The 17,369-nt window shown below is 47.1% G+C and overlaps 1 protein-coding gene across 1 annotated transcript in view; it reads left to right on the top strand.

Moving 5' to 3' along the window:
* Positions 1 to 17,369, top strand: part of HLTF (helicase like transcription factor) — a 178,774-nt gene that overhangs the window by 118,503 nt on the left and 42,902 nt on the right. Inside the window, exons 14-15 of the mRNA XM_069727608.1 lie at positions 3,706 to 3,849; positions 6,640 to 6,772. Coding sequence (XP_069583709.1) covers positions 3,706 to 3,849; positions 6,640 to 6,772 — 277 coding nt within the window. The remainder of the gene's footprint in view (positions 1 to 3,705; positions 3,850 to 6,639; positions 6,773 to 17,369) is intronic.

The following is a 17,369-nucleotide window of genomic DNA, read 5'->3' as shown; positions in this document are numbered from 1 at the left end:
ATCAATGCATTTCTATGGGTGCAGAATCGCTGCGATTCTGCACAAAGAAGTGACATGGTCCTTCTTTTTTTCCGCAGCAATTCAGCGCGTTTTTTTTCGGGATTTTCCGCAATGTGGGCACAGCGGTTTTTGTTTTCCATAGGGTAACATTGTACTGTACCCTGCATGGAAAACAGCTGCGGACCAGCAGCGGCAAAATTGCGGCGGTTCCGCAGTAAAAACCGCATAGTGTGAACATGGCCTAAAAAGGATTTTGTGCATAGCAAATTGTTCCAAGGCTGTAACTCCTAGTTGAGATAAATAAAACTTTAACTGAGGTTCTAGTACAAACCCCAATTCCCCCAAAATAGTTAGGACACTGTAAAAGGTAAAGAAAACAATAGCCACATTTTATCCACAACAGACCATAGCACATGGATCAGAAGGTGAAAATGAGACATTTCTTCATTTCATTGCAAAAAATTACCTCATATAGACATTGATGGCAGCAACATATCTTGAAATAAACATTGGACGGGGCCATGTCTACCCTTGTGCGTCATCGCCTCTTCTCTTAACAACAGTGTGTAAATATCTAGGAAGTGAGGAGACCAATTTCTGGAGTTTTAGGTGAGGAATATTGTCCCATTCTCGTCTGATGTAGGATTCTATCTGCTCCACAGTCTGGGGTCCTCTTTTCCAGATTTTTCTTCTATAATCAGCCAAATGCCAATCTCGTCTTCTGTGAAGCCATGCTGTTGTGATGGATGCAGTATGTGATTTAGCATTGTCTTGCTGAAATATTCAATACCGTCCCTAAAATAGACATCTGGGTGGATTATATATTGTTCTAAAATCAGTATATAGTGGTAAGTGCCTTTTAAGATGTACACTGATAACAAGCTGGATGGTCCCTCCCCGCTTTATTTTGCAGAACACGACTTCCATGATTTCCATGAAGAATTTCACATTTTGATTCATCTGACCGCAGAACAGCTTTCCATTTTGCCTCAGTGCATTGTAAATTGGCTTTGGCGGGAGGCAATTGCAGAGTTTCTGTGTTGGGTTGATATATGGCTTCTGTTTTGCATGCTAGAGCTTTAACTTGCATGGCAAAGTGTGTTCACAGACAATAATTTCTGGAAGTATTCTTGATCCTATGCAGTAATTTGCCTGTTTTTAATGCAGTGCCTGTAGACCTCAAATATCCAATATTGACCGTTAGCCTCGTCCTTTGTGCACTTGGATTTCTCCACAATCTCTGAATCTTTTGATGATTTTATGTACTCTAGAACTTGGGCTATACAAAGTCTTTGCAACTTTACATTGAACCATTGTCTACTGTCTTTCAACAGTTTTTGGAGTCTGTTCTTCATATTAGTGAACCTCTAACCATCTTTGCTTCTGAGAGACTCTGCCTTTCCAGCATGCTTTTTTTAATTTAGCTATAGATAGTGATGAGCGAGTATACTCGTTGCTCGGGTGGTCTCCGAGTATTTGTTAGTGCTCGGAGATTTAGTTTTTGTTGACGCAGCTGCATGATTTACGGCTGCTAGCCAGCCTGAGTACATGTGAGCAATGCCTGGTTGCTAGGGAATCCTCACATGTATTCAAGCTGTTTATCAGCTGTAAATCATGCAGCTGAGGCAAAGAAAACTAAATCCCCGAGCAGTCACAAATATTCAGAGATCACCCGAGCTCAGGAAAACCCGAGCAACCAGTACACTCGCTCATCACTAGTTATAGGCACTGGAAAATGACCATGCCAGTTGTTTTTCATTAGTATGACTTACTTTTCCAGACTTCTGTTAACCTTATTCCAACATTATTAAGATGTGTTGCTGCCACCATATTCTAAAGGAATGATATAGAACACATACCAGAAGTTGAAAGTTAGACATTTTTCCATGTTCTCTTGTGAATACAATATGACTATATATAAGAGATTGCCAAATCATTGTATTATTACTTGCTTGCTAACTCCCTGCAGATGTTGTCCTGGGAGGGATTTTAACCCAGGACCTCAATGTTACAAGGTTGTAGTGCTGTAATTTTGTTTATGCCACATTTGCACAACCACTTCTTAACGACTGCCGATACACATTATAACGGCGGCTACTAAGGTGCCTTATTCCTCATTGCAGTTTTATAACGGCGATCAGGAATAAGGTTATAGCGCCTTTCCCCAGCATTAGAAAATCTCCAGGGTTTCCGCTACCAGGGGGGTAGCTGTGGCTCGGGAGAACACGTTTAGGGCCGTTTTTTCCGGTCCCTGATCACATGATCGCCACTATTCAATGAATAATTGCTATCAAATTAAAAAAAAGTTTGGGAGCTATTACAAATATTTCTCTTCTGACATGATATACAAGCCCCAACCCGTTGCCATCCTCCGGTCTCTCTAGCTCCATCTTCCTTAGCATTTGCCTCCTAGTCCTGAAAAAAAATGGCGCATGTGCAGGGCGCCCGCCGAGATTCGGCACCCGGCAACAGCAGGTAATTTTCTTATTGGTTCATTTAGACCCTATAACGGTGATCGATCATAGTGATCAAGAGCAAATAATTAGTATGTCATTTCCCACCGTGTCATTCCCTTACATTTTTTTTTCAATAATTTTTTTTTTTATTCCTTGCCGTTGGGGTTGGTGTTAGGCTGGAGTTAGGGTCGAGCTTATGAATAGGGTTGAACCATGGTTAGGATGGAATAGGGTTAGCGCTTGGGTTAGTGTTTTTTCAAAAGTAAAAAAAAAAAATGTTGATTAGTGTTGAGCGCAAGTACTCGCTACTTGCTCGCTGGAGCATCTGTGATACTTGGTGCATACTGGAGCTCCCAATGCGAACATGAGTAGCGAGCACTTGCACTCAACACTAATGACATATTCAATATAACAACCTAAGGTTATCAAATTCTGTGAAGGACCTTTGGGTTAAAAATCCTCACTATCCTCCTGGGTAAAATGCTTGAGGGGTCTAGTTTACAAAATGGGGTCACTTGATTTCCACGGTTTAGGCACATTTGGGGCTCTCCATTTTTCCTTCCACATTCTATTAATTCCTGTGAAGCACCTGAAGGGTTAGTGTTGTCAGGAATGTGGTTTAGAGTACCTTGATGAGTGCAGTTTTTAGAATGATGTAACATTTGGGTATTTTCTCTCATATAGGCCCCTCAAAGTCACTTAAGATGTGATGTGGTCTCTAAAAAAAAAATAAAAAAATGGTTTTGTAAATTTTGTTGGAAAATTGAGAAATTGCTGGTCAACTTTGGACCCTTCTAACTTACTAACATAAATTATGGTGATGTAAAGTAGACATATGGGAAATGTTATTTATTCACTATTTTGTGTGGTATAACTATTTGATTTAAGGCCATAAAAATTTAAAGATTGAAAATTTCAAAAATTTCTATTTTTTTTTTTTTTGACAAATTTTTGATATTTTCAAAGCTATAAGCAAGTCATAGCACTCAAAATCTACCACTAACATGAAGTACAATATGTCAAAAAAAAAATCTCAGAACCAGTGGTATATGTTGAAGCGTTTTAGAGTTATTACCACATAAAGTAAAAAATTGTGGCTTGGTCATTAGGTCAAAATTAGGTCCATCACTAAGGGGATGATAATAGTCTTCTGTGGTACAGCCTTCAGTCATGTGATACATGTTACGATAACTCTTCTTTTTTGTAATCTAAGAAGTTAATGATTTTATTCTTCCATTTTCTTTTTCAGGATCAATTTGAGCAGCATGTAGAAGGTGAAGTGGACCTAAATATCTATGTGTATTATGGACCTGAGCGAAGCAGAGATGCAGCTACCCTTTCTCAGCAGGATGTTGTGCTGACCTCCTATAGTACTGTCACACATGATTATGGGGTAGGTACCATATATGTCGCCTGTCTGCAAAGTGTGAGCATCGCCCCTAATGATAGCAGGGAAAGTTATGGCATGCACAGTTTTATATGACCAGTTTCCTCGGGCTCAGCTACTATTGTGAATATCATACCTCAGTAGAAAGAGCTCTTATATGGTGACCGTAGCAAAGATGAGAAGGAAATATCCCTGGGCTGCACATCGCACAAGTCAAGGAATGATGGAGGCGGTTAAGAACGTTTAATCCATTTACTGGTCTCTGTTATAATGTGTATTGAGAAGTAAATTGCTTAAGGAAACCACATATAATGTGGCTGAGCTATTGTACGCTGGCATCTACCTCTTCATTCTTTTACTGTATGTTGCCCTATGGTACAGATGGCTTGTACTTTCTAGCTCTCTCTCCCAATCACTTAAGGTGCTCTGATGCTTCCATGGTTTAGGAGGGGAGTCATCGCAGGGCATAGGTGAAACCAAAATCACAGTACAAAAGCCAAAGTGACCATTTTATTAAATTCATCTAGTTTCTTCTTAAAAGGAAGCTATCATGTCGCCCAACTAAGTTGGCCGAGTTGCTATATGTCATGTAACATGTACGCCTAACATGTTTGTGTAAAGCTAAATGCACCAGTAAAAACCTCACCTCTAATGGAAGTGACTGGTTGGGCACTGGATATGGATTCAGTCACGCTCTCATGTCATTTCCACTGAGTGATGGCGGCTGCACTATTCCCAGATGAAATCTGGCGCCTGCACGCTGTCTGGCAGTTTCCTGGAATTTCGCATGGAAGTTGGGTGTATGTAACCAATTTCATATCCAATCTGCGCATGCTCCGGAAGCCTCTCGTGTCCACCAGCCTCCTACATGACTTTGTGCACAAAGCCCTCTTGGAGAAATGCCAAGCAGCTCTATTGGTTTGGTCGCTAGATTAAATTGTGGACCAGTGACGGATCCTTCAATTTTGTTAATATAACTTGGGTGAATCCAGCGCACTTGACCTCCTCACCTCTTGGTAACAGGTTGTGGCCCAGAGAGCGTGACCCAGGAAGCTTCTGCACACCAGCGGCTTCTGGAGCATGTGAAAATGAAGCTTTATTGGGTATGATCAGAGTAACTGCCTGACGGTGCACAGCGGCGGGGGGTTTTGTCGGAGATGGGAGTGACCAAATGCTCAGGAGCGTGAGTGATCCGATATCCTGCACTGCCCACATGACTGAAAGCTAGTCATTTATATGCAAGGGGACAGCACGGGTGGCAGATTAGTGGGGCAAAGTCACGTGACTAGTTCCTTGTAAATTTATACAAAACTACGTCAGTACAGCATACCAGGAAAACCAAAATCAAGGTTAGGAAGTGCTACTCCTGCATGCTAACAGGGCAAAGAACCAGGGAATCTTAAAAGAAAAAAAAAAAAAGACAGAGCGCCCTTAAGGTACCTTCACACTCAGCGACGCTGCAGCGATACCGACAACGATGTCAATCGCTGCAGTGTCGCTGTTTGGCCGCTGGAGAGCTGTCACACAGACAGCTCTCCAGCGACCAACGATCCCGAGGTCTCCGGGTAACCAGGGTAAACATCGGGTTACTAAGAGCAGGGCCGCGCTTAGTAACCCGATGTTTACCCTGGTTACCAGCGTAAAAGTAAAAAAACAAACACTACATACTTACCTACCGCTGTCTGTCCCCGGCGCTCTGCTTCTCTGCACTCCTGTACTGGCTGTGAGCACAGCGGCCGGAAAGCAGAGCGGTGACGTCACCGCTCTGCTTTCCGGCTGACCGACGCTCACAGCCAGAGCAGAGAAGCAGAGCGCTCGGGACAGACAGCGGTAGGTAAGTATGTAGTGTTTGTTTGTTTTACTTTTACGCTGGTAACCAGGGTAAACATCGGGTTACTAAGCGCGGCCCTGCGCTTAGTAACCCGATGTTTACCCTGGTTACCAGTGAAGACATCGCTGGATCGGCGTCACACACGCCGATCCAGCGATGTCTGCAGGGAGTCCAGCGACCAAATAAAGTTCTGGACTTTCCTCAGCGACCAACAACCTCACAGCAGGGGCCTGATCGTTGGTTGCTGTCACACAGAACGATTTCCTTAACGATATCGTTGCTACTTCACGAAAAGCAACGATATCGTTAACGATATCGTTATGTGTGAAGGTACCTTTAGTCATAGCATAGTGGGTGCATCAAACAATCTAGTTTTAATGACAAGAGGAGAAAATCACATGACATCCATAGTGACGTATATTAACCACTTGGAGAACATACCCAAACATCCTACAAAACATAAAACAAAAACAAAAATACATCTAGTATATAAAAACAAATCATTCTTAAAATGCATGCCTCATTTATATTAGTGTCTGCAGTCAGAATGCCTCACATAGGGTGAGATGTTTTTGCCATCTGCCTCGTCTGGTGAGACATAATGCCAGGGAATCATGGATGCATCATAAGCTGTAAGTACCTGGGGACAACGTGAACACATGGAACTGTGCCTGCAGTCCCTCAGTCTTCTGTGGGCACATCAGATGTCCATTTAAAAAGGGAGTTATTATAAAAAAATATACCACGGAGTGGTGAGGGAGAAAAATATTCCATCAAATGGTCTGGCTAATATTGAGGAGTGGAGGAGGTTTTCCAGGGTGGAGTATCTGGGGTAATCTCTAAACACAGAATGGAAACTGGATTAAATCACCACGAGGTACTGAACCTTTTAGTAGGTGCTGGGATAAATTAAAGACTAAATTTGTGAAAAAATACCTTTTTTAATGTCCTTTTTGTTCTTGCAGCATGACAGCCCACTGCATAAAATAAAATGGTTGAGAGTGGTGTTGGATGAAGGGCACACGATCCGAAACCCAAATGCACAGCAGACGAAAGCTGTTCACAGCCTGGAGGCAGTAAGAAGATGGGTGCTAACAGGTACAAATAAATGAAAACCTAAATGTAAGCTTTGTGTGCTGTTAGTATCCCCTGGACTTTTGAAGATAAATCTGATCTGTTACTCTCACTTGCAATCCTTGTTGGATGTTATGATGTTAGGACATTTTCGTAAAAGGGTTATTTATAAATTTGGTGAAGAAAAAGAGAAAAAAATATTTTTTTATGTTAAATGGGGGTCTGTCTTATAATGCCAGTGTCCGTCTTACAAATCATATGTCCCTCATCCTACTATCTATATAACCCCCATCCTTGTGCTAGCACATGCCCCCCTGTGCTGCTGGCAGACACATGCCCCCCTGGTCACTATATGCCCCCCTGTGATGCTGGCAGACACATGCCCCCCCCTGGGTCACTATATGCCCCCCCTGTGCTGCTGGCAGACACATGCCCCCTTCTCACTATATGCCCCCCCTGTGCTGCTGGCAGACACATGCCCCCCGGTCACTATACGCCCCCCTGTGCTGCTGGCAGACACATGCCCCCCCTGGGTCACTATATGCCCCCCCTGTGCTGCTGGCAGACACATGCCCCCTTGTCACTATATGCCCCCCCTGTGATGCTGGCAGACACATGCCCCCCGGTCACTATATGCCCCCCTGTGCTGCTGGCAGACACATGCCCCCCCTGGGTCACTATATGCCCCCCCTGTGATGCTGGCAGACACATGCCCCCCGGTCACTATATGCCCCCCTGTGCTGCTGGCAGACACATGCCCCCCCTGGGTCACTATATGCCCCCCCTGTGCTGCTGGCAGACACATGCCCCCTTGTCACTATATGCCCCCCCTGTGATGCTGGCAGACACATGCCCCCCTGGTCACTATATGCCCCCCTGTGCTGCTGGCAGACACATGCCCCCCCCCCCCCCCCCCCCCCGGGTCACTATATGCCCCCCTGTGCTGCTGGCAGACACATGCCCCCTTGTCACTATATGCCCCCCCTGTGATGCTGGCAGACACATGCCCCCCTGGTCACTATATGCCCCCCTGTGCTGCTGGCAGACACATGCCCCCCCCCCCCCCCCCCCCCCGGTCACTATATGCCCCCCTGTGCTGCTGGCAGGCACATGCCCCACCTGGGTCACTATATGCCCCCCTGTGCTGCTGGCAGACACATGCCCCCCCCCCTGTGCTGCTGGCAGACACATGCCCACCCCTGTGCTGCTGGCAGACACATGCCCACCCCTGTGCTGCTGGCAGACACATGCCCACCCCTGTGCTGCTGGCAGACACATGCCCCCCCCCCCCCCTCCGTGCTGCTGGCAGACACATCCCCCCCCCTGTGCTGCTGGCAGACACATCCCCCCCACCCCCCCTGTGCTGCTGGCAGACTCGCCTTCTGATGGCTCCGTTCTCACAGCTCCTCGGTTGTGCTTCCTGTTTCCCAGGCATCGGATCATGTGACCTGGGCATACAGTGATGTCATCATTGTGCTGTGCCGATCACATGATCGGATGTCAGCACAGACGCTGGGAGCACGGAGCCATCATCAGAAGGTGAGTTCAGTGTTTGTTATTTTATCATGTGCCTGCTAGTAGCACAGGTGGGGGCATATAAGAGTGACCGGGGCCATATCCATGGTGGGAGGAGGGGAGATGCAGGCAAATGTAATATTCGCTGCTCCCCTGTGAATCAACTCGGCACAGCTTCAGCACCGAGGTGATGGACAGCAGGTGCAGTGAATATTACATGAGGCTAATGAGCGGGAGCACAGGACCTCCTGCTGTCTCTGCAGCCCGCAGCCAGCCCAATCCAGCCCCCTGACGCCACTCCAGTGACACACTCTAAAAAATTGTTTTAATTGTATAAAAGCGCCAAAACACAAAAAAAATATATAAATGAAATATCGCTGTAATCGTAATGACCCGAAGAATAGAACTGCTTTACCAATTTCACCACGCACAGAACAGTATAACCGCCCCCCCCCCCCCAAAAAAAAAAAATAAAAATCATGTATTGCTGTTTTTTGTTAATTCTGCCTCCCAAAAATCGGAATAACAAGTGATAAAAATGGTGCCAATAAAAACATCAGCTCGTCCCGCAAAAAACAATCCCTCACATGACTCTGTCGGCCACAATATGGAAAAATTATAACTTTCAAAATGTGGTGAAGCAAAAACTATTTTTTTGCAATAAAAAGCATCTTTTAGTGTGTGACAGCAGCCAAACATAAAAACCCGCTATAAGGTCTCTTTCACACATCTTGATATTTCCGGTACCGGAGATGTCAGTGTATGTGTGTGTAATACTTGCTGCACACGTGTGGCATGCATGTGCCGCATCAGTACCATACGGACGGGTGCCAGGGAAGACGTGTTACAGTAAGCGCTGTTCCCTGGCTCCGGGTGCTGAATACGGCTCTCATCATTCTCCCCTGCTCTGCCTGCAATCGGTGTGAGCAGGGAGAATGATGAGTTATATTTAAGTGATAGCAGAGACAACAGGCGGCGGCTGATGGGACTATTACTCCCATCAGCCTATCCCTGCTGCTAATAAGTGACAGCAGGAGCGGCTCATGGGGGTATTCATCAACCGCTACCTGTGCTATAAATAGATAAATAAATGAAAAATAAAACGGAGTGGGTTCCCCTATATTTTCTATAACCAGCCAGGCAAAACTCAGTTAGAGGCTGCAACCCTCTGGTGTCAGCTTCAGCATTGTTGGTTATCAAGAATAGAGATGTCCTCACACTGTGTTTTTTTTAATCATTTATATAAATAATTTTAAAAAAAATGGCGTGGGGTCCCCCCATTTTTTGACAACCAGCCTTTCTAAAGCTCTCAGCTGCGGTCTGGTATTCTCAGGCTGGTAAGGGTCCATGCATATGGACCCCCCCCCAGCCTAAAAATAGCAGCCCACAGCTGACCAGAAAAGGCATATCTATTAAATGCGCCAATTCTGGCTCTTTGCCCAGCTCTTTCCACTTGCCCTGTAGCGGTGACTTCCATGAGATCCCTTCTAGATCTCACCACAGCTCATCCCGGCTGGGAACGGAGCCTCAGTGACCAGAGGTAACCTCAATGACGTCACCCCCGATCACGGACACTGCGTTCCCAGCAGCTCATTCACCAGTAGTTCCCAGCCTGGACGGTTGCATCTTGGCACCGTCCAGGTTGAAAACTAATTATCCCCAAGACATGGATTACGGCGTGGGACAGAACGACAGACAGGTATGGTATATTGTTGTTTTTTTATTTTAGTTTTATTACAGGAGAACGAGAGCTTCGGTGGAATAGGCGTTTGGTGAGTATAACTTTTTATTTTTAAATAAAAAAGTTTTATTTTATTTTTTTTTCTATTAACCCCTATCTGACCTCGGACGGGATAGTACGTCCGAGGTCAGATCCCCTGCTTTGATGCAGGGCTCCGCGGTGAGCCCGCACCACAGCCGGGACATGTCAGCTGTTTTGAACAGCTGACATGTGCCTGTAATAGGCGCGGGCAGAATCGCGATCTGCCCGCACCTATTAACTAGTTAAATGCCGCTGTCAAACGCAGACAGCGGCATTTAACTACCGCATCCGGCCGGGCGGCCGGAAATGACGTCATCGCCGACCCCGTCACATGATCGGGGGTCGGCGAATGCTTCTCCATTGTAACCATAGAGGTCCTTGAGACCTCTATGGTTACTGATCGCCGGTGGCTGTAAGCGCCACCCTGTGGTCGGCGCTCACAGCACACCTGTATTTCTGCTACATAGCAGCGAACAGCAGATCGCTGCTGTGTAGCAGAGGCGATTGAGTTGTGCCTGCTTCTAGCCTCCCATGGAGGCTATTGAAGCATGGCAAAAGTAAAAAAAAAAAAGTTGAAAAAAATGTTAAAAAAATAAAAAAAATATAAAAGTTTAAATCACCCCCCTTTCGCCCCAATCAAAATAAATCCATAAAAAAAATATCAAATCTACACATATTTGGTATCGCCACGCTCAGAATTGCCCGATCTATCAATTAAAAAAAAGCATTAACCTGATCGCTAAACAGCGAAGCGGGAAAAAAATTCGAAATGCCAGAATTACGTTTTCTCCTTCGCCTTATTAGGGGACACAGACCATGGGTGTATGCTGCTGCCACCAGGAGGCTGACACTAAGTAATACAAAGAAAAAGTTAGCTCCTCCCCTGCAGTATATACCCTCCTGCTGGCTCCCAGCTAACCAGTTCTTGCTTAGTGTCCGTAGGAGGCACACGGACGGGTCTGCTATTCAGACCCAAAGAACTCTTTTTTTACCGTTTTTTACTTTTTCTACGGTCGAATGGGGCGACGGATTCTTTCATGTTCCGATCTCCTCGAACCATCAACAGGCGAGCACGGGAGTTTTACTTCTCCGTATCCTCTCCTGCGACGTGGGAAGCCACTGCCTGAGCTGATTTTAGGGGCGACGGGCCCCTTCAAGGGCACCGATCTCCCCCCTCCCTTATCAGACGAGCACTGGAGTTTCACCTTCAGTATCCTCTTCTGCAGCCAGGTCTATTGCCGGACATTCAGCCCTGTTCACCAGGTTTTACCCTCGGCTGTACAGAGGCACCTTCCAGCGTGGCGTTCGAGCAGCCCCCACTGCATCACCACTGAAAAAGCGGATGATGGAAGGAGGCAGACTGTTCCTCTCCATCCCTCTTCTGCAGGGATGGTGGATGGAGGCTCCCCAACCCTGCACCGTCCTATCTACCCGGGCTCAGCTCATACCTGCAGCATCTGCCACCCCCTCCATATTGGGGTGAGTGCTCCGTGAGATTTGGGTTTTCCGGCGGTCAGAGGAGGGCTCCATAGCGACTGGGTCCCCACAGAGCTTCGCGGCACTTTTCCCTTCAGTCTGCGGGTGCGCGCCGGCCGAAGCCATAAATTTAGTCCCCGGCTTCTGCCCTGTTTAGGCCGCATCCCGGGAAGCCCCGCCCACCGCTTGCTCCCTTCTAGCGGCTCCGCCCCCCTATTCAGGCGCTTCTCGTTCCAGACGAGATCTCGGCGGCCATCTTCTTCCTCCTCCATTGCGGTCACTATTTCTTCTGGAGGGGGCTGCGGCCGGCGGTTTTTCAGCGCTGAAGTCAGCGCTATTCCAGACGGGGGACTCAGAACCTGAGTTAGGTGAATCGCCCCAATATCTCCCCCCCCGCCCCCCCCCCCCCCCCCCCGGCACGCATCCCGGCAGCATTAAGGGACTAGCTTTCCCTGTTTTTTATATACTTAAGGCTGCAATCTCTGGTGCCCCTGCACACTACAGAATGTATAGTACAGTGTGCAGGCTGTATAGTACAGTGTGCAGGCTTGCAAACAGAGAGCTGTGAGTTCCCAGCAATGAAGCTCTCATGACTCATTACCTGGTGACTCATTCCCTGGTGACTCATTCCCTGGTGACTCATTCCCTGGTGACTCATTCCCTGGTGACTCATTCCCTGGTGACTCATTCCCTGGTATTTAATACTCTGCCCGGTAGTCGCTGGGCCCATAGGTGCATCCCCAGCTTTCCATGCCTTTTTATTAAACCCAGGACCAGCATTTCCTGGTCTTAAGGGTCCCCTAGTTTTAAAAGGGTCACATCCCCAGCATTCTCTGCTCTGCCAGAAGCCGGTCTCCTTTTTCTTAGTACTTAATCAGGCCAGTATGCCCTGGTCTTAAAGGCACAGGGCCAGTAGGCACTGGTCTTAAAGGCACATGGCAAGTATGCCCTCATCTTAAAGGCACATGACCAGCATCCCTGGTCTTAAAGGAGCATGACCAGCATTCTTGTTCTTAAAGGCACATTACCAGCTTTGCTGGTCTTTAAGGCACTTGTTCCAACATTCCTTTCATGACCAGTATTCCTGGTCTTAAAGGCACGTGACCAGCATGCCCTGGTCTTATAGACTCGTGACCAGTATCCCCTGGTCTTAAAGACACGTGTCCAGTATACCCTGGTCTTAAAGGCACATGACCAGTATGCCCTTGTCTTAAAGGCACGTGACCAGTATTTCCTGGTCTTAAACGCTATAACCAGTAGGCCCTGGTCTTAAAGGCACATGACTAGTACGTCCTGGTTTTTCAAGGCCATGACCAGTATGCCCTGGTCTTAAAGGCACGTGACCAGTATCCCCTGGTCTTAAACGCAATAACCAGTATGCCCTGGTCTTAAAGGCACATGACTAGTACGTCCTGGTTTTCAAGGCACATGACCAGTATGCCCTGGTCTTAAAGGCACGTGACCAGTATCCCCTGGTCTTAAAAGCAATAACCAGTATGCCCTGGTCTTAAAGGCACATGACTAGTACGTCCTGGTTTTCAAGGCACATGACCAGTATGCCCTGGTCTTAAAGGCTCATGTCCAGTATGCCCTGGCTTTTAAAGGCACACGACCAGTATGCCCTGGTCTTTAAGGCACGTGACCATTATGCCCTGGACTTAAAGGCTCAGGACCAGTACGCCCTGGTCCTAAAAGCAAATGACCAGCATACCCTGGTTTTAAGGGCACATGACCATTATCTCCTGGATTTCAGCATGCCCTGCTGTTAAAGGCACATGAACAGTATGTCATCTTACAAAAGGCACAAGACCAGTATTCCCTGGTCTTAAAGGCTCATGGCCAGTAACCCCTAGCCTTAAAGGCGCATGACCAGTATTTACTGGTCTTAAGGGCACATCATCTATCCTAAGCTGGTCACCCTAACTGAGCTCTGGAGCACTCACATGCTCCCTCTCCTACAATGGGAGCCGTCGGCTAGCAGGGGCCGCAAGTATTCTAGAAAAACGTACAGGTTCTAGAAAATCTCCATCAACATTTGACGGTGATGCACTGGAAGACCTCTAAGTAGGATACCATACCTGGTCGGAATTTTATGGGCGACGGGTCCCTTAAAGGGCTCCGATTTCCCCCCACACCTTCAACAGACGAGCACACGGAGTGTCGCCTCCATGTATCTTCTTCTGCATCCAGGTCTATCGCCACAACCTGCCCTGTCCACTCGGAAACCTCAATTCTGGGGATGTGGCGTCCACATTTGTGGCGTCCCAACAAGGAGGTTTTCCCCCCTTTGTATCAGATGCAAGAAAGTGGACGATTCCTCTCCACTTCCCTGTTAAGAAGATGGTGGATCGAGGTTTTTCCTTATTTTCTTCTCTGCACGACGATGGCAGAGACCTGCTGGTTACAGTCCCGCATTCTGTCACTTGGCAGACTCGCCGGGCAGAATTTCTTGCGGTATTCCTACCAGTATCCTGGCAGGTGTATCATCAATTAAGATTCCACAGACGGTCGGATAGCAAATCTAGTTCGTTCCGTCTTGTGGTTTCGGGTTCAGCGCTCTACCCTTCCTTAGCCGCCACATGGGTTGCTTGACCAAAGGGAGAGAATGAAAGTCTCCGGGTCCCAGACCTTATCTACTTCGTTCCACAGTATAGCTGGCCAATCAAATCTTCTGAGCGGGAGACTAGCAAGGGATCGTATCTCTTCTTCAGGCTCAACCAGCAGTGGAAGCATTGGCCAGGACAGTCTAGATCTAAGGGATCTTGGTTCCAAAATGGAGGGAATGAAAAGTATCTCCATTCCTGGACCCCAAACTTCTAACAACCTTTGACAGGGCCCTTTCTTTTTTCGGATGGAGTTCCTCCGCTCAGCCACTTCTTCAACAGAGAAACGTGGTTGTTTTCTGGCATCCATCGTCATTCGGGATTCTTACCCTCACATACCTATTTCTCCTCTCTACTATAATCTCTTCGCCTTTCCATTCGCGAACAGTATTTTCACGACCTGGCCCTTCTGCCTGGCTACCACACCAGAGTGGTCGCAAGGGTCATGACGGTTGTCATGTTCTTCTTGCACCTTAGAAGCATGTTCGTCCTGCCCTATTTGGTCGACTTTGTAGCCGCTCTCCTAGGACTACGCTGAGTCGTCCATATCACTTGCAATTACCTCTCTATTGGGCTAGCAGCTAAACTTAGACAAGTTTTTTTTTTTTTTTTTTTCCTCATTCTCAGCCCAGCAGATCCTCTTTGAGGATGATCCTGCCCAAGAAGGATGGTTATTCTCTCTCGGGTCTAGGTCGTGGCCCTTCTACAGGGAGCTTGCGCACTCGATCTCTCATTCCCTCGGTTCTTTCAATTCGCTAGGAGGGTTCTGAGGGAAAGGACGTCTACGGAAGCAGTTTCCTTCGCTGCGCTCGTTTTCTGCAAGTCTATCAGGCTCTCAAAGGGTAGTCTCTGAGCTCCTTTCTCTTCCAGAGCCTTCTCCTGGCCCAAAGGCTATTGGGAGATACCATTGCCAGTTTTCTTCTCCCGATCATCTCTCTGTAGATCCGAACGGTACGGCTATTCCTTCAGCAGGCCCTCTGCCTTCTGGCGGGTCTTCAGTTGGATAATGCCTCGGCTGTGCCCCAAGTTAGCCATCTAGCAAGTACCCTCAGTCAAGCGCCATGGCTAAGGTACCTCGCACTCTCTGATGGGCCGAGTTCTATCTTCGGTGATCTCAACAGTACATTCCCTGGAGTAGAACACTGGGCGGCAGACATATTCAGCCGTCCGGGTTTTTCCTCAAGTGAGTGGGAACTTCACTCGGAAATCTTCCATCGGACCTGCCTTCACTGGAGTACTCCAGAGGTAGTTCGGATGGCGTCCAAACTGAACGCCAATGTACTCCAGTTCATGGTTTGGCCTCGCGATCCAAGACCATTGCAGTGCATGATCTATTCTTCCATGGTACCAATTTCCATAACCCCTCTTCCACTGCGTCTGAAACCTTTTCGGAAGCGGGTAGGGCCCCAGTGATCCCGGGAGACCCGCACTGACCATGTCAGGTTTTTTTCTCGCTTGCGGTACTAGTATTTTTCCGGCTTATTGTCTCAAGCTGGAAATATGGTCTTTCTTGCAGGCCTCAACCTGTAGTTCTTCCCTACCGCGTACCGTTAAATCCGTGGGACCTTAATGGTCCTGGGCATCTTACAGTGGACTCCTTTTCTGATCCGGATAGACTTTTCTATCAGGGAGGGTCTCTCCCCTTCTTTCTCTGCGCTCTTGTCCTCCTGATGAGTCTTCAGATCTCGACGCTCTGTTCTTTATCTTTTTTCCTTATTACCTTCAAGGCAAGGTTGCCCTCTAGCCATCCCCTTCCCTCGTTGCCAAGGGGTATTATATCTCCACTGTTGCAGGGGCATCGTCCTCTCATCTCCTTCGGCTCTAGTCCACAAAGCGGAATGGGTTCTCCATAATCTGGAAGAAGCGAGTGCTCCGAGTGGGTACGTATCGAGGACGACGTCCTTCCAAAGGTTGGACATTTTACTCGGGTTTTTCGATGGTAAGTAGGCTTCCTGACTGTCACAGGAAGGGTTTAGCCGTTTTTCTTCGGCCACGTTAGCCTGGTGGATTCTTTTCTCCATCCAGGAGTCCTTTCGCGCTAGATGCCAGCCTATCTCCCTGTCTGAGGGCTCTAGGCGCCAGACGTCGGCAAGCACGACCGCAGGCTTGCGAATTCCTCCAGGCCGCATGCATTCTTGAAGCACTATAATTCACTCACTTCCACAGATGTGAGTCTGGGCAGGTGGACTTTGCAGGCCGCGGTGGCGCACTTGTAAGTAGCGGCTACACGGCCTGAAGTGATGTTGTCCCCACCCAGGGACTGCTTTGGGACGTCCCATGGTCTGTGTCCCCCAATGAGGCGAAGGAGAAATAGGGATTTTTGTGTACTCACCGTAAAATCCTTTTCTCCGAGCCATTCATTGGGGGACACAGCTCCCACCCTGTTATTAGCTTATGCGTTGTTTTTATCTTTTGATATGTTATACTCTTATATATAATGTGACATGCTTTACGCTTATATGTCGTTATTGATCTCCTACTGCTTTTGCACCGAACTGGTTAGCTGGGAGCCAGCAGGAGGGTGTATACTGCAGGGGAGGAGCTAACTTTTTCTTTGTATTACTTAGTGTCAGCCTCCTGGTGGCAGCAGCATACACCCATGGTCTGTGTCCCCCAATGAATGGCTCGGAGAAAAGGATTTTACGGTGAGTACACAAAAATCCCTATTTTTTGGTCGCCGCGACATTGCATTAAAATGCAGTAACAGGCGATCAAAAGAACGTATCTGCACCGAAATGCTATCATTAAAAACGTCATTTCGGCACGCAAAAAATAAGCCCTCAACCGACCCCAGATCACGAAAAATGGAGACGCTACGAGTATCAGAAAATGGCGCAATTTTTTTTTTTTTTTTAGCAAAGTTTGGAATTTTTTTTCACCACTTAGATAAAAAATAACCTAGTGATGTTAGGTGTCTATGAACTTGTAATGACTTGGAGAATCATAATGGCAGGTAAGTTTTAGCATTTAGTGAATCTAGCAAAAAAGCCAAACAAAAAACAAGTGTGGGACTGCACTTTTTTGCAATTTCACCACACTTGGAATTTTTTTCCCGTTTTCTAGTATACGACATGCTAAAACCAATGATGTCGTTCAAAAGTACAACTCGTCCCGCAAAAAATTAGCCCTCACATGGCCAAATTGACGGAAAAATAAAAAAGTTATGGCTTTGGGAAGGAAGGGAGTGAAAAACGAACATGGAAAAACAAAAAATCCCAAGGTCATGAAGGGGTTAAAATACTTTTTTCTGGCTGTGTCTTTGTTT

Source organism: Ranitomeya imitator, chromosome 5 (assembly GCF_032444005.1).
Source record: "Ranitomeya imitator isolate aRanImi1 chromosome 5, aRanImi1.pri, whole genome shotgun sequence".
Classification (NCBI taxonomy): domain Eukaryota; kingdom Metazoa; phylum Chordata; class Amphibia; order Anura; family Dendrobatidae; genus Ranitomeya; species Ranitomeya imitator.
This window is presented reverse-complemented; position numbering and strand designations above follow the sequence as displayed.